The sequence below is a fragment of the Hesperophylax consimilis genome, chromosome 31, assembly GCF_061612785.1.
Source record: "Hesperophylax consimilis isolate HC1 chromosome 31, BYU_Hcon_1.0, whole genome shotgun sequence".
Classification (NCBI taxonomy): Eukaryota; Metazoa; Arthropoda; class Insecta; order Trichoptera; family Limnephilidae; genus Hesperophylax; species Hesperophylax consimilis.
Window position 1 is genome coordinate 1,706,324 of NC_142866.1, and position 26,240 is coordinate 1,732,563.

The following is a 26,240-nucleotide window of genomic DNA, read 5'->3' on the forward strand; positions in this document are numbered from 1 at the left end:
CGTGTTACGTTTACCCAGGAAGAAATCCAAATATAAAAAGAATGTTTATTCGTTAAAAATATAGATCTATTTAACGAATTATCATTATCCATAAATATATCAGTATATTAATTTAATTTAAAATGACGCCGTAGTAAAATGAAAAATATCAATTTGAAACGAATTAAACATTATTGAAGACGCAAACCAGAAAACTGTTTTCCAGATAGTAAAATCGCTTGTTTAGTGCCATCTGTGGTTCTCGTGGTAAATTAATACGTTAATAATAATTTACCCCAAATAATGCTAGATTCAAGGTCCAACTGTGCAAAAAAAGACAGTATAATTTAAATAAACATTTCAATGTGAGAAACCTAAGTTATTGTAAAAAATTGTTTTATATCCGGAAATTCCCGGAAAACTTTAGCAGTCTATGTGGACCCCTTTGCGTCAGTGCGCCACTGCGCAGGCGCCCTTAACACTAGGACGGTGGTGGTTGTATTAGTTCAATTTCATCCATGTATTTCCCTAACCCTGCAACACCCGAATTTCAATAAATCAGAAGCCAGGGTTTTTAGAATTAATTAATGTAAACAAAAAAATAATTTTTTTGTTTACATTATTTTTAACGATACTTAAAAACAAAGCCTCCTAGATAAAAAAATTATTAACGCTAGTATTATTTCCCATAACCCTGAATTTATAATTAAGATCAAACTTTGAAATTGAATTCACTCTTAAACATGTTTTTGTATTTCTTTTTCTGGCACTAACCCCACTATATTTTGTTTAGCACACATTTGTACTTTCATTTGAAATACCCAACCTATTCCAAAAATAAGGTACAAATAACATATTGAGCGCAGTGGCAACCGATTTTGATTGAATGTGCGATAAGCATTTGAAAGCTTTGTAAGATCTTTGTCCTTGGCATTCAGTATTCTCTCCCTATACTCAACCTCGAGACGTACTGTCAGCGTGATGGGAATACGTCAAGCAAGACAATGAGTCAAGTCGCTGGCGGGTTGTATCGCGCGGTATCTGAGCGCCCCATCCCCCGGCCGGCAGCGAGGGGTGGCGGCTCCCGGCGTGTACGTACGCGGCGCTGCGCTGGTATTGGCGCATCGCGCGAGCATAGAAAAGACGGTGGAAAGCGCCGTGCCAACTAACAGTCTCTGGTGTTCGTCGAACGAGGCAGCCGCAAGTTGGGAAGCTCTCCCTGGTGAAAGTATTCTACCAGTCCCAAATCCACATCCTTACCAATATTTCTATACAAATTATCTCTCTTACCAAACATTAATCAAAATCCAAATCACGCACAAATTTGACCCAGTTAAACTAATCAACATTCCATCCCCTTTACACAATTGCTTTCCACCAGTTTCTTCCATTATTTTTCCCTTTATTTATTTTTTTCCTTAAAAGTGAGTTCAATTGCTGCTCGAAGTGCAGGAAAACATCAGGAAAGGTAAGATATTTGATTATTTTGCATTATTTCAGTTTCACAACGCGAGAACAGGAATACAGGTTACTACTGTTCGATGGCCTATATCTCAGGGGCTGCATGTGCGAAACGAGGAAAGTTGTAATAATCTACAACAATGTCAACACGGATAGATTATTCTAAAACGATCCTACAAACATTTATTAATACCTGTTTGGGGGCATAATATATCCCGCAAAGCATTAACTTTTTCATGTATTCAATAACGCGTCAAAATAAGATACATATTTTCAACAAACCACGAATGACCTATTTTTATAATCTGGCGATTAATTTTATTTTATGCAATTATTTCAGATTTACTTTGACTACGAATTTTAAAAAATAAAATCCAAATATGCAATTTATCACACTTTAATACATAACAAATATACAAAGAATTTTTTTACTGTCAACATCATAAAAATAACAAACTCAACTTTAAAAATAAGACATATATATTTTTTTACATATTTATTTGTTTTTTATTATTTTAATAATTTTACGTCACCTTCGGTAAGCAACATTTGAATAAAATGGTACCTATTACGAGTACAATGACAGCATATTACGACTTCTTGACTGTTTTTCTATGGAAAACATTAGCACATTGCTTTTATTTCCAAACAAGCCATACTGTATTCAAGTATCCGCAGTGTGATATATTTATATGTGGTGAGATTTATTCCTTTGCTTAAATGCTCGACAAAAATTGTAAAGAAACTTTAAAAATATTTTAATGAGTCTCCGAAAGAGGGTGCCACAGATAGATCGAAATTAAATAATGGTCAACATTAAAAGATTTTTTCTAGACTGGATTTTTATTTATAAAAATTAAATATTTTTATATGTTTGTTATTATAAAATCCTAGTCGTATCACTCGTATCCACTGTTATTAACTTCGACATTTGCGCGTTTTTATTTAGTAATAATATGTCAATACAATTTATGTTGAAAATAAAAGAAGTCCAGCAAAAGCTGCAACACGGCTGCAAAAACAGAAATAGGTATTCGTTAAATTCTCAGTTAAAATTTGTTTCAGCGCCCTTTCGAAATGTTTAAAAAACATTTTGAGGAGCATTAGGGCGAGTTGTTTCATAGAATTTGAAAAATTCATCATATATCAAAGCTAAATTTCAAGTTCTATTTAAGTTCTGTTATTATTTCAGCTTTGTGAAACAACCAGTCAATAATTATATGATAACAACATGGACAGAACTTTAAAATAAACCTTGACATTTTATGACTTGTTGAAATTCCATGAAACAACCCTCCTTAGTCTTAGACATGGTTTTTTTTAGGAGAATAAGGAGTGAACAATGAACATTGATCTTGTAGATTCACATGTTTTCGGTGGGAGGAAACACAGAGGCTGGCAAATCGTTCTACAGCCGATCTGTTGAGCTCAAGAAGAAGTCGCAGAAAAAATCGGTTCTCATGTGACAAAATGTCAACTGTTTGCAAATATTGGGCGCGCGTTTGGCGTGTTTTCCGACTGTGCACCGGTGATTAAAGGATCGATGTCGATAGTTCCTCACAGCATCTTATATACCGACATAACAAGGGCAGCATTCCCACCTGACGCCTGTGATCTAAAAATTGCAATCTGTCTGGGAAATAGGGGAACAATATTAATACTTGTCTACAGGGGAATCTATCAAACGGACCGCATGTTTCTGTACAGAGCAAAGAGTTACGATGGTAGTAGAAAGAATTCAAATACTGTTGGGTTATTTGTATGGTTATCTTTCTTTTTAAAACCTAAAACATATATTTACAAATTAAGAAGGTAAATGTGTCATCCGGCATAATACCTATGTATTGCGTTACGGCTGGAATTAATACATGCAAAAATAGGTCCTTTGTGAAACTTGGCATGCAGCAATATCTTGTGAATACTTAGTAGTGAAGTAATACTAGTATGCAGTTATTATTTACGAAACTGTGCCAAAAACTTTGAAAGCTCCTACATTCCTCAAATCAGTCCACGCGAGACTTTATTATAAATCATATTATGTATGTAGGTTAGCATTTATTAATTGAATAGGAGAATTATTATAGTGGTTTTAACCCAAAAATCTCAAATATCGGTCGATCTTGCCAAATTATTATGGCATCGGTTCATCTAACTTTCTTACAATTAAGTAAGGAGTACTCCATTTGCCATTTACACACATACCGTAGGGGTGGGTATTTCACTGTAATTTCATCAACATATTATTAAGATGTATCAAATATTAAGTATTAGGGCATTTGATTCCTTTGATTGTGTCTTTCTATCTTCGGTATTCACGGCTGATTTTTTCAATAATTTGTCACATAATATTCAAGCGCATTTTTTATGTATATATTTTTACTGTTGTTATTAGGTCCAGGCGTTTGAATTCCTGCCATATTTGGCGTACCTATTTTATAATTACTATGCCACTTCTAATAAAGCGCCCCGTTGACCGTTTTTAATGTTGTTGTTGTTAGGTCCAGGCGTTTGAATTCCTACCTATAAGTACCTATTTTATAAATACTATGCCACTTCTAATAAAGCGCCCCGTTGACCGTCGATTCTTAATACGTGTCACTGTTTCAATCAAAATTTTATCAAATTCTGGGGATATGAATCTGTTGTTAACTAACCGTTATTTGAATTAGCATTCGTAAAGCTAAATGACGATGAATGCCGATTATGACGATGTCAAATGCGACGGGGGATTTAACAACTAAGCATCAATCTTGTCAATTACAGTGCTTTCGTGAAATTAGAGTACGAATGGTTCAATTTCTGGTTCAATGGTTATCATCATGCATGTATTCTATAAGTTATTTTCCTTCTTCTTCTTATGAATTCGATTCACAACGATTGGTGAATCCTCCACATCCATTGGCTCTCATCGACCTGAATCCCAACAGAGTTATAAAGACTCGATGTGTGCTCAGGGTCGTATTTAGGATATGTAGACCCCGAGGTAAGCCTGTGGTGCTGGCCCTACCGGCGAACATAAGTGGTCATCTATAGTGCCAGTAATTAACCGAGGGTTCGCCCTCAGAAAGCTTATGATATTTAAACCTGAAAAAAAGCATTTTAAACGATTTTCTAACTAAATAAAGAAACATTTAAAGATTATTATTAATTTTAGCGTTAAATAAATAATAATTTAATTATATGATAGTTAAGAATAGAATTTCCACAGACATAGGAATTAATAGACGAAAAGATAATGGCGAGGGGTAAAATCAACTGTTGAAGAACGAAGGGGGTTAAGCTGACTGTGATTCGTCAATAAATCAATCTGACAGTAAATAGGCATCTCGCATTATAATATCACCATTTACTTCTTAAAAGTAAAATCTGCTTTTGAATGAATAGACATTTTTACATGGGAGCGCAATTTACTCGCCACGTTATGAACTAATTTGCGAAGTCCAAATTCGGCAAAGTAAATTTCTTCTGAATATTTATTTTTCGGAATAACTTTATATTGAGTAAAACCTCAAATTATAATATTTAAATATTGAAGACAATATAAGTGATTTCTAAACGAAAATCTGAAACAGAAAAATCAGAAAAGGAAACGGTCACATCTGGGACTCATACATAAAGATAGTTGCCAATAAAAAATGTGCGGTGAAAAAATGAAGACAATGTTAGTGGTTCTTATTCGAAGTATGATACAGTTAAAAGTGACCGAGGGGAATAGGGTCCCATTAGCGCAGTTGGTAGAGCACTGTCCCGGAAAGACAAGGGTCCTGGGTTCGAGTCCCAGATGTGACCGTTTCCTTTTCTGATTTTTCTGTTTCAGATTTTCGTTTAGAAATCACTTATATTGTCTTCAATATTTAAATTTCTTCTGTTTGCAGAGTCGTAGTTAGTTTCAGAGTATTTAGTTAAGACACTTTTACAAATGTTTCATAATTTACTTACCCCAGTAAACAACGATGAGCACACTTGAGAATCGCTACATTGTGATGTGATAGTATATGTTTCTAAAACTGATCCATATAATACGGTGTGAATAAGCTTAAAATAAAGTAAAATAATGCTTACTTATGGAATGTAATACGACAATTGGGTTTATTCTCTTTTTCACATCTATTTTTACAAGTTTTCATATCACAAGTCAACATTTTGCCGTGTTATTTCGTAAAATGAACCGATGATGCCTCGACCATAGTTCGCACAAGAATGATGACGTCACGTTTTCAAATTTCACTTGAGGCCATACGCGAGCCCAGCCGGCTCCAATGGAACCGGTATGGGGAGTGGGGATAATACGCTTTTAATCACTTAGGGCAGGTCTACTAATATTCATATGTCTATGAGAATTTCGGTAAAAAGCACTCGACAACTTTTGTAATTATTTTCTTGAACTTACCACTTTCCGTCTTTAAAAAGCTGACTCGGGCTGGCATGCCAGCATCTACCTACCATGGCAGGTGAATGCGTATCATCATCATTGTTTTTTGGATCAGTCATACGACGTGGCTTAGATATAATGGTATTCTTCTTTTCTTTATCTTTTTTTGGTACTTCCCCCTTTTAAATTGTAGTAGTATTGGCTTAGGTAATAAAATATACTTTTTTTTTCATTTTGTACTTATATAAATTAAAATAAATATATTGATTGTAAGTGGCTTCACCACTGTTTGATAAGCCTTCGGAGGGCGAAACAGTTGTCTTGCGTGATAATAATTACACAGCAGAAATTGTTTATAAATGAATTGTTGCGTTGAAGGTTTGAGCTCTAGTTCAAAGGTGGCTCCCAAAAATGGCCAGTTTCTTGGAAGCCAGATATAATCAGGCTACTATGGAGTCCCGATATTTGAGGATGTCTAAAATTCTTCCAAGTAGCAAATGCAGACTCTAATGGTAAGGATGCTTCCATCAAATTACACTGGACCATTGACTTCTTTTTTGCTGAGATAAGACACCCTTGGTTTTTTGCGACGTCAAATTTCAAACAGGCTGGCTCTTATCCTAGCACGAATCTGGGTTAGGATCAACCTTTGTCTCAAAACAGAAAAGTGCTGTCATCAGCGTATCGGTTAATTTGTGCATATCGAACGAGAACGTTGATGAAGACGGTCGAATCCAACAATGTAGGATTGAGTGGATCCCGTACTATGGTATATTCCGGACAAACGCCTGATTCCAAACCCAATCAAAGACTTTAGAGATATCCAACCCGATGATTTTGTTTTTCCAAAATGCTCCAATCACCACCCTCAAATAATATGCGTCACATACCTGAGCAAATCGCCAACCGATCGGTTTCGAAGATATCCATATTTCCGAACGCTTAATAAAATGTATATCTATATGGGACGTGTGGGATTGCACTAACCTCCCCTAATAATAAAATAAAATATTATTATTATTATTAAGATGTTGTCGTTGTCGGGGTGTGTGAGCAATTTTTTATTAACCACCGTATCCAATAACTTTGAGATCATGATAGAGATGGCTATGGGCGTTAGTGGGAAGATAAAATTCCCTCTTAGATACAGGTGGGCGTTGGCTGTTTTCAAAGATTTGGTAGCTTTACAGATTTGAAATTCTCCCAATTGACCCAACCAGATTTTTGTCAATTCTTTAGTCGCGGTCACTCTTCAAATTATCTTGCAATCCTTTGCTCGTTCTCAGTATACCGAAAGATTGTCAATGGAGCCAACTTTTCTCAGCGTATCGACCTGCTTAAATTCATTGAGAGCAATATCTGCATTTCATCAATTTGTAGAAATTTTATCAATTTATAACCACTCCTTCCAAGGATACAATAACGTGATTATTTAAAACCATGTGCCGTTAATTTGGAAAATACCTCGACCTTAGAAAAATTATTAAAAACGATGAAAATGGTGCTTTAAGTAGGCACCAATAACTTGTAAAGCCTGTTAATAAGGTTCATGAAATCCCAGAAAAACTTCAAAATACTGTAGAATGTCATAAAAGACTTTTGTTTTATCATTTTATTTATTTATCTATTCATACTTTTATATTCCCATGGGCCTTTTATTTAAGGTAGGTACATGAAAAATTATTAATTTTTGACGTAATGGTTAATAATAAGCAATGGTGGCATAAAATAATTATATACATTATAATTTTATACAATTGGATAAAATAAAAAAAAAAAAATATAATTATAAATTGTCACAGATAACATTACGACATAAAAAATTATTTAGTTATGTTTTAAACATCAAATTTTTTGTACATTCGTTTGCTTACCTATAATCGTTTGCTAAGTTAAACGCCCGGGAAGGTTTGATGACTATTTTTCATTGAGAACTAAAGCTAGATAAATTTTGAAACGATCAAATTCAATATAACTTGTAAGCACACTATTAAATTACCTAGCAAAAAAAAACTTTTTAGAAGGGAAAATCCTAGTGAAAGGTTAGATATCAGGAAAAATGGATGTCAATATATTTTTCCCAACAGTACGATAAGTTGAGGTTTTGATTTGCGCAGGGTCCTATTTTATGATGATTACGCACAATGTGGTTTTGATCGGTCAAATTGTGAAAGATGGATTAGAGAACGTAAGGACAGACGGACAGAATACACATTGAATTACAGGGGTAAAGTGCGCTAACTTCGGGAGGTGATTCTACATGATAGTATAAGTAAAAAAGAATAATACATTTTTTGACGTAAAAAAGTTTAGTATGGGAAAATAATTATTCTACTACGGAAAAAAAAAGTTGGAATTTCGATAAAAGTTTGTTATCTTTTATATTTCTATCATCGTGTAGAATCACCTCCCGAAGTTATCGCACTTTACCCTTGAACATCCAGTATAACATTTTTTACTTTGTTGTACTCATAAATATCATATTTATATTTGTATTTCGGATTGTTGACGAATACTTTTAATAATTTCTTTGTGTGATATACAGGACACGATAGGAGGTCGAGGAGATATGACAATTGTCTACTACTGGCACTACATAACACACTGGCATTGCTTGGCTTTAGTTTTAATTGTAAATCTGCATTCAATGTTAAATCAAAATTTGTTTCCGACATTAAAACCCCTTACAAGTTACAAAGACATGATTTTACAAATACCTACATGACTACAATTTCTCAAAAAAATTTTTAGGCAAATGCCTTGGAAACAGGAGTCTCAAAAAGATTTTTTTTGTTTGCTTCATTGGTTGCAAAATCTACGTAATTAAAACATATATTTTGTAAGGAAACGTAGACATGTTTCTAAATGTTTCCATTACTAAGAAAACCCCTTTTAATTGTCTATTGATTAAATTAAATAAAGATAAAGATTAAAATAAAGATTTTGACTGTTCAAATCCACCCCAGGTGTCGTTTATATTTACATGATTATTTATATGATAAATGCGAAATAATAATGTGGTTATTATAAAAAAATCTAATAAATCCAGTAATAATAAAACTTAATAAAGTTGTTTAGTAATGAAAACCATAATAAATACATTTTAATAGCAAAAATAAATTATTTATTATAACAGGTTTATAGTATCACATAGTGTACATGTTTATTCCAAGGCGTATAATAATAATAATATAAACGTTGTGGAATCAGAAAAGTACATACGAATGTATACGAAGCGCCTCCATTGTTAGATTGCAAGTTTAGAAGTACCTGCTCATATGTTCATGCAGTCGTATTCCATGTCATACTATTCTTAGCTATGTTTCATTTTAGATCTGTTTACACATCCGGCTCCTAGTTTATATCTGCACAAGTTCGTTTAGAAATATAGTTGTCACCATCACCTTTCACTTTTGTAGGAATTCCAATATCACATCTTTGTATAAGACATAATGATTATTACGCTTTCCTCGTTCGAAAATCCATCACAATAATAATTGAAGTTCATTCTTATGTTCAGAATATTATAAACTATGTAAATATTTTTTTCTTTTTATTTTGTTTCATTTCAGGCTGGAGGCTGTTCAACACATCTTTTTATTTCCTTTATTTCCCCTTCCGAATTTTGAATACATTAATTTGTCAAGACAAAATTCCCAAAATCCAAGCATAATGTCAGTAAACGTAACTCGAGAAGTTCCGACTCCCTTGCAGTCTCAGAGATACCGGCTGTAAGGAAGACGCTAGAAGCTAGTCGCGAGGAAAGAAGAAAAGGCGTGGTTATGATAAACATCTGTTTGAACACTTCCCCGACCACATCGAACCACCACCCGCACAGCCACAATCACAATCACCAAGGGAGCAATTACCCGGCGGGTTTGCACCGTAAGATGTCGCAGGTAGCGTTGTCGAACCACGTGAGCGCGGCCGCGCACGGCGCTCACGGTGCGCACGGCGTGCACGGCGCCCACGGCGCACACCCGCCGCCGCCCGCCGCCGCCGCGACGCTCCTGCCGCAGCCGCAACCGCAACCGCTGGCGAGCGACAACGCTGACAACACGAGCGAAGACTCCAACCCCGTGCCGACCATCTATCGGTAACTGCCCAGCTCAATCAATCAATCAATATTCACCACCACCACCCGCCAGCAATAAACCACCTTCCTCACTGTTGTCTTCGAAGTTCTTTTCTCTGTCCTCTGTCTCTGTTCTGTCCATTTATCATCAGCACCATTCATTACATCGGGATGTGCTACTCAAAATCTATTTCCACATCTCAAGTTCGTCGTAGATTCTAATTGTGCGTTACATTAACTTACAACAATAGTAATTTTATTGGAATGTTTAGGTAATCAGATTTCTACGGTTTGCCCATCCCATCATGTATAATTATAAATAATTTCTAAGGTATTAATTGGAATTTGCATGCTTTCAAAAAACCTAATTTTTATTAATTTGTAATCGTGGTTTTTGGTACAAGGTTGTAGGTACTATTCATTTGACAATACTTATATTTTATTCGAATATGGCTTTCTTAGAGTTCACCAGTAAACTTGATAATCGATTTTTATTGCACCAACAGTATATTTATGCATAACGTGTATTTTGTAGAATAAACATCTAGGTAGCTAGGAATTTATTATACACCTTTTAGAGTGAATAATATAATATTTAAGTTACGTAATTTTTTAAATATATTTTATAAAAAATAGTCCTCTACCAAACCTAAAGGATTTTACATGGAATTCTTCCAGGTTACATCAGATCGAATTTGTAGACCTACTTCTAATACCTGCCTCTAGTTATATTATGACTACTAAGGATTTAGAAATTATGTAATATCCTTTTGGTCCTTCTAATAATGAACATATCACCTCACGTAGATCCCTAGTTAATAAACTAACATCAAGGGCCATCATTACTAGATTACAAAATTGATTAAAAATAAATCGTCTAGCGATCGCGAAGTTATAATACAGGACCAAAAGGAAACAAGAAAAATAACATTATTCATTTAACACAAAACAGAACAACATTTAATTCTATTAGTTTTCAGAATAACATCAATTTATATATTCATTTTGGCATCGTGTTATAATTTTAATCCTAACAACCTTATTAGGTGTATAATAACGACTTATGTATTATTTTATTAAAAAAAAAACTGATAAACTAAGCAGGATGAAATAATTAACTTAAGAATGAAACATAAACATGCCAAAAAACACAAAATATTTAATTAATAATAAAACATTTTAGAAAAATCTTTATCATAATACAGTCACTTCAAAACCCAAACAAAATCTTCCTAATATTCTAATAATATTATATACCTACCATCATATTATATAATACAAAATATAATGCCTTATACTCTCTTATACTTCACCATAATATAAAACCTGATACTACCTTATACTTCACCATAATAATCTGTTATCTACGTTATTTTTACTCCGATACCTTAATCGCCAAAACACTATAGATTATTAATGTAATAGAATGTACTCGTATGATTGTGATACTAATGAATACAGCAGTTAGCTCCGCCGCTTGAGAGGGAAGGTGTTGCGATGGCTACGCACGACGTGGAACCGGCGTAGACCAATATCCATTATACACCCAACCGACGCCATCACCTGTTTTCTCCAGATATTGTATTGTTATTTAATTAAATTATTATTACAATCTGTTATATTTACAAGCTATTTTTATTTTTAGATTTTTACGATTTCTCAATCCCCAACACCTATATTTCAAATCAATCACTTTTTAAAGGCTTTAACACGCTGGACTGGCGGGTAATTTATATTTCTTTTTGATGAAATGATTTAATGGTTTCGTACCAAAACGCTTGCTTTGCATAAAAATTCGTCCATCAACAAAAAACTACAAAGTTGAAGGGTTTTGGTCATATTATTGATAGCTTATTTCTTTCCGGCCTTTCTCGGTGTTGCGGTCATTTTGTGCTACTGGTTGCGGCGTCATGCGGACGCGATTACCTCGGTTTATGCGACGCTCGCGGCTCAGGAGCAACGGAAAGACTTATTTGAAAATTACTTTATGCCTTTAGAATATAACAAAATAGAGTATTCTTTCTTCACTAAGAGAATGAACAATCTGTTTCTCTGATCCCACCAATTACCTACTAAAGTTAGCATTCAGCACAACTAGCACACCGCACGCACTGCTAGTATATGCCTGCTATGGCTACAGTGGCACCCTGTTCAACCTGTTCCCCTCTCAAATCTCATTTGCGTTGTTTTCAAGTTGCAGGGCACCCATCGCCTCGCTAGACTGCATGGATGATTTCAGCGCAACTTCACAGCAGATGCTAGATCGAGAAGGTGATGAATAAATAACGAAATGCTACCAATTCAGATTATGTTGTTAATATTATATGTTGTTTGCCGTTAAAAAAATTAGCTCATTTGCTCGTATAGCTTGCTTTAAGCCCAGATCTGTAGTACAATTAAAGTCGTCGTCTTAGTCAAGTATAAGAGCCATAAACATTGTTTCAATTGGCTAAATGTGTTTTTGAATAAATCAATAATGGGTTTTGTAATCGAGTACTTGTGTTAAAATAATTCGAGACAAATATCACATCCATCAACACTTTTAGAGTCAATTCTCACTATGAGACACAAACTAACATCTGAGAGTTTTTAACAACACATTTTTTTTACAGTTAAACAATATTTAAAATTCCTTTTTTTTCTGTTCATATCGATATTCATATAAATCTTCTTCCACAGCCAATCGTCTCGGATCTTCGTACATCGGAAATCACCTAACTATGCACTCAGCGATCACCCCCGGCCTGCGCTACAAGAACCTGGGCAAGTCGGGCCTGCGGGTGTCCAACATCGGGCTGGGCACGTGGGCCGTGTTCGGGCCCAACGTATCCGAGGAGACATCTGAGGAGATCATCAACTTGGCTCTGGACAGCGGCATCAACCTCTTCGACTTGTCTGAAGCACACTCAGGTAGGAACCCACATTTACTGCCGTAATTTTTCATTACAATGTACCATAAGCCGTAACATCCATATTTAATTCTTATAACTATTAGGTATTTCAATATGCCGGTGGCTTAAAACTTTTTGGAGAAAAACGATCGTAAATTTATTTTTAAATCATGTCGTACTAGCTCAAAGCAATATCACCGCATAATATAATTTATTTCAGGATTGTTATGTTAGCTCAAAACCGCACACCCTAAGATATTTTAACAAAAAATATGTATTTTATGTACAGAATTAAAATAATTTTCTGGTGAAAAAATATTGCATTAAGCTAAATCTATAATTCTATAGATCTTGTCACATTAGTTCCAATTTTGAAAAACTTAATTTCAAAACAACTCCGAGGTTATTAAATCAGATTCAATCACAGACAGACCCACAACCCAAATAAGCATTTTGATGATTTTTATACAAAATAATGTGGGTATATTCTTTGTAGTGCCTTTCGTAAACAAGTAACATATTTATTCTTATAAAATGTCAGTGGTTTATTGCCAAAAAAAAGTTCTTTGTAAATTATGTCATAACACGAAACACTTTGGGGTATCTTTTGTAATGTATAGTACACACCTCAATGTAAACGTGGATATACAATGTCTTGCTTTATGCCATCGTTGTAAATTAATTTAATATTCTAATTCAATGAAACCGGGCGCTTAGCGCTATTAAAACATCATGTCACGTTTACGGTACACTAGTAATTTTAATTATTAATAGAAATTGCACATTTTACTTGTTACTGGTTGGGTATAACCGTGTCACAACTAATGTACATCCGAACAATGAAGATCGTTGAAGACCAAAGGTTTTTACCATTGAAACAATTTTAGATATGAAAAATTGTGATATACCTTCTTTAGATTCAATTATAATTAATGTAGAAAACCATTATTGATGAGACAGTACATACGTGTATATGTGTCTCTTTCGTTATAGGTCAGCAATATCTTTTGTATCGCGTTTTAAACCGGCTCTAATTTCATTACAAACATTAATAGGCAAGTACATTTTTACACAAAAGTATACTTCGGGCGGAACATATGTGATATGACAATATAAACTGCACAACACAATTCAAAATGAACCCTTTTCTACAAAATATCAATATGAAAAGATGGAAGTCAATTTTGTTGAAAAAAACTTACACTAACAACCATTATCCTGTGATTTTCGTCTAGATTTACTGACAAGTAATGCAAATAAGCCACTCAGGGTTTCCAATTTATTTGATAAATGTAGATATGAAATTGTATACTGGTTACCATCAACATACTTACTCTACTCAATAATTTTTCAATATAAAATTATGTCTATATCATTTACGTTCTTGGTTGTTTTTCTTGCATAACGCTGTACAAGTACTTTATGAAGTTTGTTTTACAATTGTTGCGATGTTTTGCGAATGTTCACTGTTGAATGATTAATGACCTTACAAGGTTATTGGGGGATTACATTCTGAGCTGGCAACTTTGTTAGTGCTAAATGCGAATGCATTTGAATATTTATTACTACTATCTACTTATATAATATGTATATGTGAATCGATGTACTTGCATTAATTTTTGTTGTATTTGTAAATTAGAAACATTATAATTATGTCTATTGGCGTAATCCTAAATAGCGATTCTAGAATTCTAGATTTCTAGAATATCGTGCGAAATATGAAAACTTTATCGATAGCTGATTACATTAAATTATTATGTTCATCTGAATTTGTAAAAGTTCCAGTTTAGTGGCTGGACATAAAATACAAAACTTTAATGGTTTTCTTTATTTGATTTGCTAATGAAATTTATTTGACTTATTGCTATACATATTTATAAACGAATAATGATTCATCTATACCACCAGTCTTGGCTGGATATTTCTGTCTATATTTCTATATTATTATGTCTATTATTTCCTTATTTTTGTCGTTTCCTTATTTATGTGGTAGGTACTGACAATATTTAAGACGAATTTTTTTTAATAAATTACACGACGTTTGAACTAACCGTTCGAAAACTGCTTTAATATACAGATAACCACTTTACATTCAATACACCGTATAACTTTCAAGCAAGTAAAACAAAAAGTACATGTCTTCCTATGAAGTAATATGTGTGTATAAACATATAGTTGGTTGATTATTTTAAATAATGATACCAGCGTTTACACAATATCTCACACCAATACCGCAGAACTTCTAAGAGATCTATCTTAAGTTATCATAAATCTAAACCTACCTGTCACACTCCTGTATTCGTATGAAGAACGATGTGAAACCAGTCATCGCGATAACGATAAGTCTTCGTGATAATACCAGCCGTTTTATTAAGCTTTTACTAACAATAGCGCTTAAATGACCCAAAAGCTTCACCCATCAGGAATTTGAAACAAAGTTATTGACAGAGCCTCGTTTAGTAGGTACCAATAACATTAACCTCACTTGTTACGATGCCATTTGTGCCTAGTCAGCGACTCATAATAGCTTAATGCGTGCAAGTCGCGAAAATCCACCGTAAAATGCAGGGACGTAAAATTAATATTCCTAACAAAACATTTACTTCGCTTCCACAGGAATTTTGTTTTATTGTCCATGGTTCATGTCATTTGTATGCTAAATTTGTTTGCTGACGCGTCTGTCGTCAAATTGTAATTATTCTATAATATGAAAGTGTATCATCTCTCGAGCATCAATATGTTTCGCGCTCTGTTCGCCACGGTGAATGCACACTGCACGCTCACCCAATGTCAAGAAGATGATATTACGGTGTGAAGAGTTTTGCTAGCCCATACATCGCATTTATCTAGACTTGAAAACCGTATATTTACCTACGTGTGATACTATTTACTTGTATTATTCGAATCATGGTAGGAGTCGATTAAATTAGTTTATTTTGAATATTTGACGCCACTGGCAAAGGTTACTTTTGAGAGGGTTAAAGTTCTACGATGAAAAATAAAAAGCGATGTTGTAGTCAAAAATGAAATTTTTTCCTGCGCATTTCAGAATGAAGATCTTTAAAACATTTTCAATTTTATCCCTCGGATTGCTAAAGGCCTTTAAATTCGACAGCAACAAAACCAAGTTTTATCATGTTTACAAGCTCATAACTCTGGCACACACAAAAATCACAAGACCCCACTAAGCTCCGTAAACTATTCCTTTTAAACCAATTGACAAAATGTCTTTACTAAGAATAATTGTTAGAATGAATGATTAGTATCATTACCACAATGTAAGGGGCCGAAGACGGAGAGTTCCCCAATCGTACATCTTTCTACGGCCTTTTCTCGGGGCTGGAACTTCCAGACCATTTTTAAGCTCGGCTTGATAAATATTTTGCTGGCCAAGTTTTTTTATCTGGTGGTAATCCTAAAATCGATACTGAAATTGTAAGAAAGTACTTCATTTATTTCTAGACTACACACTACGTTTTCAGAGCTTTTCCACGATTTAATTATCTTTCTTGGCCGGTCACTTTACCATTTAAACTGAAACATTTTCTGAAATGAAGGTATGAAAGAAAACGATTGAAATGCCAAAATTACTAGAATAGCTTGACGTATCACATTTTGTGTAGTGGTCTGAACATATGACAAATCGACTTTAAACATAAAATAGTGTCCATTCTTTAATCATTTTGAATTCAAGTTCATTAAAATGCAGACAATTAAAAAAAAAAATCATTACATAACATGAACGTTATCCGTCTTATTAGACAATTCCTTTTTTGTAAACGTATAATAACTATGCATTGTGTATTAACAACCCACTATTATTTGTAAACGTATAATAACTATGCATTGTGTATTAACAACCCACTATTATTTGTAAACGTATAATAACTATGCATTGTGTATTAACAACCCACTATTATTTGTAAAATCCTGGCAGCGCAGATTTATGCCAGTTCCGTATTGTTATTGCCCACATCCCGAGAGCTGTAAGAAACTTTACTACCACATTGACACTGTTTGCTTTTTACTCGCATTCCAATACTAAGGAGTCTGGGCATTATGACTTCATTATTTTGCAGTTGCCAAGTTTATTGCTTTAACATTTACGTACCTAGTTTTGCAGAATTCATTTACCTATGCAATAATAATGCCGAAAAACAATATTAAAAGTGTTTTTTATGTAAACTACAAAATCTTATGTAATTCTAAAATTGAGAAAAATAATGTTTTTTCTGAATTTATGAGATCTTTTGTATAATTAAGTAAGGTGATGTATTTTGAATACAAGTATGTATTATATGTAATGAAGGCTTAGATTGAAAAAGGCTATTGAAACAATTATTGCCGATCTTCGTAAGGTTACGTATACATTTGCGAACCGAAACGCAAACCGTACCACGATTTACGGGAAAGGAACGAACAAACTGCAAGCGGCGTTTCGCGGTTGCTTCGTTTCTTTCCCATAAGTTCAGTTCGGCAGTTCGGCTCGCGGATGAATACGTAGCATAACGATGTAGTCCAGCCTTATATTTACAACGTAGTTATATATGAATAAATAGAGATTAACATTTCACTTCCGTGTAACTTACCAGTTTACAACATTCTAACTTTAGACAATCACGAGTTACTTACAAGAGCTTTACATTGTAGGTACGTGCTGGTAATAACAATAGTAATAAGTTAATTTATTATCCTCTACACGAATTGTTGGTGAGCGTGAGAAGTGTTCTTTGGAAGAGCTCAGCAACTTCCCGAATTCATCAGTGATGGTACCGAAAGTTGTTAACCCTTCTAGGTACGCGTGCGGAGACTGAACTCGGGAAGATCCTCCACCGCAGGAATTACAAACGGGCCAGCATTATCATTACCACCAAGATCTACTGGAGCACCAAGTATTTTTTTCAAATTATATCTTATCTCTCATTGCTATCAGTATCGTCCTGGTGAGATACATTAATACCTCACAGCGTTTTCTAATTCTCTCACTGGCATCAGACGGTAAGGTCTAGTTTTTGTTCGAACCCGTGTAACATTTGGAATTGTTAAAAATCGACTACAAGCGATATTATTAATTTTTTGACACTTCAATGGTCCTCGTTATCCGCCAATTCTCGGACCGTCATTCCTGTTAATCGAAGATTGATCAAAAATTCTGCTTTAATTTCGATAATTATGTTGCCTGGCCGATAATCAGCGGTTAACAGGGACCATTTAACTGTAAAAATAAATAACATGGGGTTAAAGCTCAGCATGGGTTTAAGGCCTCAGCACGGGTAAGCCACCCAGTGAGGCCAACATTACTGGATAACTATGAAATGTAAAAATATATTGTACAACAAAAAAAAACCTTAATATTCTTATAAATGCGACCGGGGTTTGAACACTTAAGCATTAGATTCTTACATGATACATACACAAAACATGTATACTAACTTGTTTGATTTGATTTTGAATTTAGCTACTATTACACGGAGCTAGTGGGATTGTAATATGGAAAATGTTGGGTGGGGGTAAAAGTAGGAAAAGGGATAGATTGTGGGATGGTATAGGGTGAGGGGAGGTAAGTAACTCATTTCTGATCAGTGTTGTTTCCTCGGACGATGCTGGTAGCACACATATTTGTACATACAGTCGATTCCGTTTAATTGGGACAAATCGGACTCAAATGTTTTGACACGCAGAAGCGAAGTTTAAGGTAGGTAGAAAAAAATAACGTATTTGTTGAGCTTTTTGTATATGTACACATATCAGCGTATTAAATTTATTCGAGATTGCTGGAATGTGTTTTTAAATTTAATTAGAGAAAAATAACCATATACATAATAATGTAGATAAACATCTAAAAGTTAAATTTTTCAAAATATTAGATCTTCGAAAGTTCTTCACCCATTGCTTTGAAATTTTGACATGACGTTGCATTCGAATACGCGTGTGTTTTTATAAACCTATATATAATATATGTCACCTGCGACAGGTAAAAACATGCTTTTGGTGAAAAACATCACCATATATTGGACAAACATGTTTTTTTTCGTAAACAGCACCATCTGTTGGACGTAAACGCAACACGCGCTTTTTTTCTCTATCTGCAAAGACAGACTGAGTCATAGCAACGCGTGGCGGGGTGCAGCTAGTACATAATATGAATATGAAAACATAAAACATTCAAAGATAAGACAAAAAAATTAAATTAAATTAAAATCGTGAACATTTACAAATTATGATAACAGATCCCAACAAATAACTTCTTACACGCGCAGCAGTGTCCTGCGAACTGAACAAATTAATGTTGACAAATGTCGGCGAACGGCGAACAGCCGGCTTGAGCAAAGTCTACTAAATTTCTGCACGGAGAAAAATGAGTATTGCTAATTTATTAAGAATTTCTTTAAATTATTTGTTATCAGGTAAAAATCTGGATTGAAGGAATTACTAATGAATTAACAGGTTTTCTGAAAAACTTTTAGTAAATTATGAATATATTATCACGATGTCGGAACACTTGTTCACAAAATACGAATATTTTAGAATCGAGGCAAATGCGCGTGTTCCTATGTCGGAAATCTGTTCTCCGAATTTTTTTCTGTGTGCTGAATGAACTCGGCGGAACGTCCGCGACGTAACCCCATCCCCCACTCACGCCCGCCCTACTTAAAATTATTTTACTGACACACAATTGGATTTTAATGTTGTCTTAGGTAACCGAAGTAAATTAATATTATATTAACCGGCGTACCAATTAATAAGAATCGACTGTAATTCAATATTTAAGAATGAAAATAAACATATGTTGACGCCAATTATTATTATCTAAAAAATGCCTCATTAAACTGAAACGTTTTATTCTCTCCAAAGGTCTGATGAGAGGGGCCTCTCGCGCAAGCACATAATCGAGAGTGTAAAAGCCTCTCTAGAGAGGTTGAATGTAGGATACATTGACATTGTCATCGTTCACAAAGTAGATCACATGTGCCCAATGGAAGGTAACACATTATAATACTTAAAATATTGTCCTTATCTCAAAACTCAGTGGTACAAAATCAATGATTAATAAGCCACATTCCAATTTTATTGAACCAATGAGCATACATCCTAATCCATCTTATAATTAAATAACTTTCCCAAACTGAATAAAAACTATTATATTCTAAACAACTCAATTCAAAAAATTACTACTACCTACGTCTTTAGAGAAAACAAGTACTAAACTATATTAACCTAACCTAACCTGTTGATAATATATAAGGTTGTGGTTATAATATTAACCGATTTCATCGATTACTTAAAACAATGATTCTACGAAATGAAATGCACTTATTTCTAATTTTTGACCTGCGTTAAAAACGATAAAAAAAGTTTTTCCGTTTTAAAAATCATCTGCAACAGCATTTGGCGCCAGGGCTATAATACATACTAACTAGAAATATTATTTACATTTAAATTTGAAAATGCGGTTCTTAAAACATACCGTCCTGAGTTTTGGGATTGGTACATTCATGAAAAATGATATCGTTCGTTTTGCAGTGTTTCTTGATATAATGTGAAATTTCAGAAATAGTTCGTGCTATGACATACATAATAAATAAAGGCTGGGCTATGTATTGGGGAACAGCGCGCTGGTCACCGGCGGAGGTAAGTCTAACTATCACCATTATCTCGATTTATATTACTATACTTGTACATATAGCACGTGCCATGTGTGATAATGTGATGTAATTATGGTATCTTTCAGGTGATGGAAGCATATACAAATTGCCGACAGTTCAATTGTATCACACCTATCATGGAACAGACCGAGTACCACATGTTCTGCAGGGAGAAATCGGAACTATACATGCCCGAAATGTATAACAAAATTGGAGTCGGTAGGCACTTCATTATTTGTTAGCTTTTGTTCAAGTCGCGTTAAAAATCAACATAAGTTCTTTGAGTATTTGATTTTGAAGACAACAGTGCTTCTTCGATAAAAGTTCGGGATAATTATTGACTAAATACAATGTAAAGTTTGAATTTAAAGCGGAGGTCGCTAGCAATATTCGAGCCCTTTACGATGGAACACGGTCGTTCTGCTTACCTTATAAATATAAGCTCATTTGGGAGGATATATCAAAACCACCCTATTCAACTCATCTTGTTCTATGAGCTTTTCATAGTTTTCGATCTCTTTTCAATAATCTTTCAAAGACTGAAAAACATCCCGCAAAGATGACTTGAAGACTTTTTCACTTCCAAACCACCTAAAATATTCGAATTAGTGAATTAACTAAATATTTATCTGTTTCTTTATAAATAATTAGGTTATTTTGTAAACCGTCAACACGTGTAATAAAATGTATATATTTTCTTTTCTTCAGGGTTGATGGTATGGTCTGCCATAACAAGCGGAAAAGGCAACCGTGAAGACATCCCGAGTATATTTGCAAGATCACGATTCAATAGAAAATACAGCTCATTCAGTTGGGCCGAAGACGAAACTGCAAACGCAAATGCGCTTGCGAACACGAACGCAAATACGAACGCTAACGCAAACCCGAACGCTAACTCAGGAGAGGTAAACACATATCATTATACAGGGTGTCCGGAAACTCGTAGTACAAGCGGGAAACTGGTGAATCTACATCACATTTGGAGTCGATTTTGTAGTATATTTTTTTTTATTTGAGCTTTTGTTATCGAGTAAATCGAGTTTGAAGTTGATTTTTTTTATTTTTTTTTTATTTTTTTTTTAATCAAATTCTTATAAATTATTACTGAAGATCAAAGTACCCAACTAATTAAAACTATTTGAAAGTAAAACAAATGAAGAAACTCGGATTTGAAGCATTATTTTGAAATCACCCTTCATTTAACCCGGTGTAATCATAAAATATTTCTGCTCTGCAGGGTTAAAACATCTGTTATTCAACCCTAAACACCAGAAAAAACTTTAACCCTAAAATAGCCGAAAAATTTTTTTTTTTGGTTTTTTTTTTTTTTTGAAAATGCTCAAATCAAAAAACTTTATGTTTTTTTGGGTTCCCCATGTGGTGTAGATTCTCCAGTTTCCCGCTTGTACTACGAGTTTCCGGACACCGTGTATATATTCAATTTCATTTGTTCCCAGTACTTCTTTAACCATGAGCTCTTTACAGGCGTGCGCTACTGCAGCTAGAGAACGAGGTCAAACGGCCGCAGAGGATGTCCGGCGTCACACAGAAAAACTACGTGACATATCAGAAATGGCATCAGGGTTAAGTAAGTTACAAGGAACTAATTTTTTTTATGGAAATTAACTATCGAAATATTTGTTTTTATTTCAATACCACACGTAAGTCATAAAAATCAATTATAAAAGAGGTCCCTTACCAGGGTGACACTCAGATTATCTGCCATTTTTTAAATATTGTCCCCAGAGCGGTAAAGACATTTTCACATTGTTAGCGATCATTATTGAGAATCAAATCGGTTACCAGGCTATTTTATGACATCACATTAAAAAAGACACCAAATACAAACTACCTAACCAGAGACGGGTTGTTTCACAGAATTTGAACAATTCACCAAATTTCAAAGTTACTTTTCTGTGAAAGTTTTTTTCAAGATCTGTTATTGTTTCAGCTTTGAGAAACAACAGACTAATAATGATATAATAACAGAACTCTAAAATAACCCTCACAAAACTTGACAAATCTCTTTGCAAATTGATGAATTGTTAAAATTTTGTGAAACAAACCGTCCTTACAACGGGTATCTGGCGATCACGCTCTTTGACCGAGATGATAGACCACTGCCCAACTCGTTTTTGGCACAAACTCCTCGCCCCGACCTTCTTCTACCATTAACTTCCGTGTTATATATTCCTTTCAGTGTGCAATGGAAAACATTTCACAATTTGCAATGTATTACATTGTACTAACCCTGCATACATTCGCCAAACCATCCCTTTCTTAATCCTATATTCTTTCCGGATCTCCTTATTCACGGTCATTTTAAATATACACCAAATACGCACAAAATTCATACACAAAATATTAAAATGATGTTATGGAAACATTTTTCGAAAAACTGAATTTGACATATAGATTATTTTTGCAGATTGCACAGTCTCACAACTCGCTGTTGCTTGGTGCTTAAAAAACGAATCAGTTCACTGCCTCCTGTTAGGAGCTGTCACAGTCGACCAACTGTACGAGAACATTCACTCACTACAAGTAAGAACATTAATATTGTCTAATCCTGATACTGCTCAAAGATCCAGGACCTTACTAATAAAAGTGTTTTAAAATTTACACAACTAATGGTGTATGTACAGAATATTGGGACACGATTAAAAAACTACTTTACATTATGTAGAGAATAAGATAAGAAATATATAATTAAGTGTCAGATTCTGGAAATGGAAAATAATACATTCTGATTATTTCATTTCAGTTATTTCTTTCAAATTAAAAAGATTGTTTACTTGGCGGTCATTGTTATTGAACCTTATTTAACCCAAAATATTAACCTAAAAACCTATTTTACGTTAACCTAAAATAGGTTTTTAGGATTTTAGTTTGGGTTAAATTAAAAAAATAATAATAAAAACTAGCCTTAGAACGCTATTATAATTATGTCAAAATTTCGAATTGTCAAACCAAATTTTCCGTTTTTTAAAGAAATATCTATTAAAATGCTTTAATTTAAAACATACATATTTTCGATTATCTGTTATTTTCTATAATCAGTAGTTAGTTAATCTATTATACAACAGATTCAAAGAGTTTTAAAAATAAAATGCACCCAATCAAATGTGCGTTTAACATAACTGTGTCCAACTTTTCTGTAAATGTATCCAACTTATAAACAATCATTACAATACATGGTATATGTAAAATTAAAGACAGGTTTATTAGTAAGGAGGCCAATCTATTGCTACTATTTTGCACCTTGTATACTTAATTAAAACATTGTTTCAGATGTATCATTGTGATTTTGTTGTTAGATTCTGCCTCAACTCTCTCCGGCGATCATGACCGAGATCGAGCGCATCCTGGACAACAAGCCGCAGCGGCCGCCGATGGTGTCCACCCTCGCGCTACGCGGCCAGGCGGGCGGCAGTCCCGGCCTTCCGCGCGTCGAGAGCGCCAAGGACGGCCTCCACGAGGGCAGCACGGCCGACTCCGTCACCGCTGAGACCCCCAAGGAGCAGAAGACGAACGCATTTTGTGAGATCCAGTGACTGTTGTGGCGCGGCAGTGGAGATACCGCATCGCAAAAATCCTCAGAAAAAAAATCCAAAGTATGTTTCATTATTTATTTACTAACTCCTTTTTAAGGCGATGCACTACGACGTGTAATATTTTAAATTGAGCCGCTATCAATAACAACCCTTACGTAGATGGCGATAAGGTTTAAATTCCCGCTTAACACCATCCGCCTGTTTTGATTTATGCAAGAAAAAAACATGGCCAAAAAGTGCCTTTTATTTTATTTTGTGAATGTTCCGGCATAAATATTTAATTTTTTTCGATTATTTTATAAATAACTTAATTTGCCACATTATACAATAAAATCATAAACGAAAATGGGTTCGTAAGTAGGAGATTTTGAACTTTTAAGCAGTTTTCATAGGCTATATACATTATTTTTTTCTGGGTATTATAAAAAGACTTATCTAAAAAATACTCGATTATTTCAAAGGCCAAGATGTATTCTACTCGCAGTATTTAATTAAAGCATCTGAAACATTTCTAGGCGACCAAATTTTCAAACCAAAAACACATGATTTTGCATTACTACGTATGGCATCGCCTTAATACGCTTTTTGTTTTTACTACAAATGTCCATTACCCAGAATAATAATGAAGGGTAATAATTAGATCCAGATAGTAGACATTTTCTATTTAACACTTCATAAATACAAAAGATTATTAAGTCGTGATATTTATATATTAAGATATCAAGTTATTGAAAAACCTTCTATCTGCCGGCAAACTGGGTTAGCCGGCAAACGTCAACAGACGATGAAGACATCTGAGACGGGTAGAAAAAACATTTAATTTTTTTTGTCAATAATTTATCGCATTTTTTTTGGAAGCCGGTATTGTTTCGATATCAACATGTTTTCGTTACTTCACTTTAGTCAAACCACTCTAAATAATACGCCTTGTATGAAGTTATTTTGCTATGAACCAATGATTTTGTGATTACTTGTGTTCGAGTACAAGTAAACAAAAATGAATGATTCGGTGAGAGACTAAAAACTACTGGACCGATTTCTCTGAAAACTTCAGATATTGTTCTTATTAGTGTCAGGAGTTTTTAGAGAGTGGTTTAAATGGTAGAAGGTGTCGGGTGCGCCCAAGGAAGACTTAAAGTATTACCTCTGCACTGGTATGAGAAACGAACTTACTCCAAACCTTTTATAACCCTGAGCAACGCCGGGTAAACGTCAGCAAGTAAGATATAAATATATATAGGCTGACCTATGCCACAGAAAAGTGATAACTTCACTACGACAGAACTTAACGGTCATCAGTTCTTAGTGGGATATAAAAACATTTTTTCTGATTCGTACCTAACATACTTTTACGTACACTGTACAAAATTTAGTTCATTTAAATAATTTGTCATTATGAATTGAATGGTAATGAATATAGCGAAGTTTTTTTACATTTGACTATACCATAGTTTACCTACCTTATGGTTAAATATACATAATACGATTATAATATATAAAGTTTATAATTTGTTCGGAATGCTGATTTTTTTGTTTCTTTTCCGGTGTAGGACTCATCCAAGGACAAAGAAAAGACCCAATACTTCCTCAACAATGCTGGAGTCGTCGTGTGCCGCAAGGCATCGTCGAACACAGACATCGAGAAAGGTAAAAATGTTTTTTATTCATCCCGACTCCATCAACCACACATCGTCATCTCCATACTCATATTTCTCCGTGTATCATTTATCAAAGAACTGCCTCATTCAAATACATTTCTGATGTTTTTATAAGTATTGAATTCATTCGAGAAATCATCGCTGAAACTTCATTAACTTTTTTAAAATTATTCTAATAATGTGGGTATCTACAATTTTTCAAACCTATTTGGAAGAAATAAAATGATAAATTAATTTGATTATTTTAATACGATGAGATATACGTCATCCCTATAGAAAAGTGTACCACTGTTAATTAATATTAATTAATTAACACATTTATGAGCTCTGATATGATAGATGAGACAAATAGTTGTGTTTAATAATTTCGTAACTTCATTTATTGTAACAATTTTTTTTTAAATATTGCAATTTGTAAGTACTGTAATTAAAGTAAAATAAAAAGTGACATATCAGTAAAATTCAGAGGATTATTTTTTCGTAATTCTACATTCAGATACATTGTGTGGTGTACCAAAACAAACCCCACGAGTGTTTGCAATCCGAATTTAAGAATTAAACCTTATTTACAATTAGCTAGTTTATTTTTTCACGTATATATATA

The 26,240-nt window shown here is 34.1% G+C and overlaps 1 protein-coding gene across 1 annotated transcript; it reads left to right on the plus strand.

The window, feature by feature from the left end:
• Positions 1 to 1,153: 1,153 nt before the first annotated feature.
• On the plus strand, positions 1,154 to 23,978 carry Hk (potassium voltage-gated channel subfamily A regulatory beta subunit hyperkinetic). The gene is made up of 12 exons (XM_089649738.1): positions 1,154 to 1,447; positions 9,385 to 9,908; positions 12,082 to 12,158; positions 12,567 to 12,797; positions 17,574 to 17,670; positions 19,634 to 19,761; positions 20,331 to 20,410; positions 20,511 to 20,643; positions 21,133 to 21,329; positions 21,910 to 22,012; positions 22,853 to 22,968; positions 23,742 to 23,978. The coding sequence occupies exons 2-12, from the start codon at positions 9,595 to 9,597 to the stop codon at positions 23,976 to 23,978; spliced, it is 1,713 nt and encodes a 570-aa protein (XP_089505864.1). The 5' UTR covers positions 1,154 to 1,447; positions 9,385 to 9,594.
• Positions 23,979 to 26,240: the final 2,262 nt, after the last annotated feature.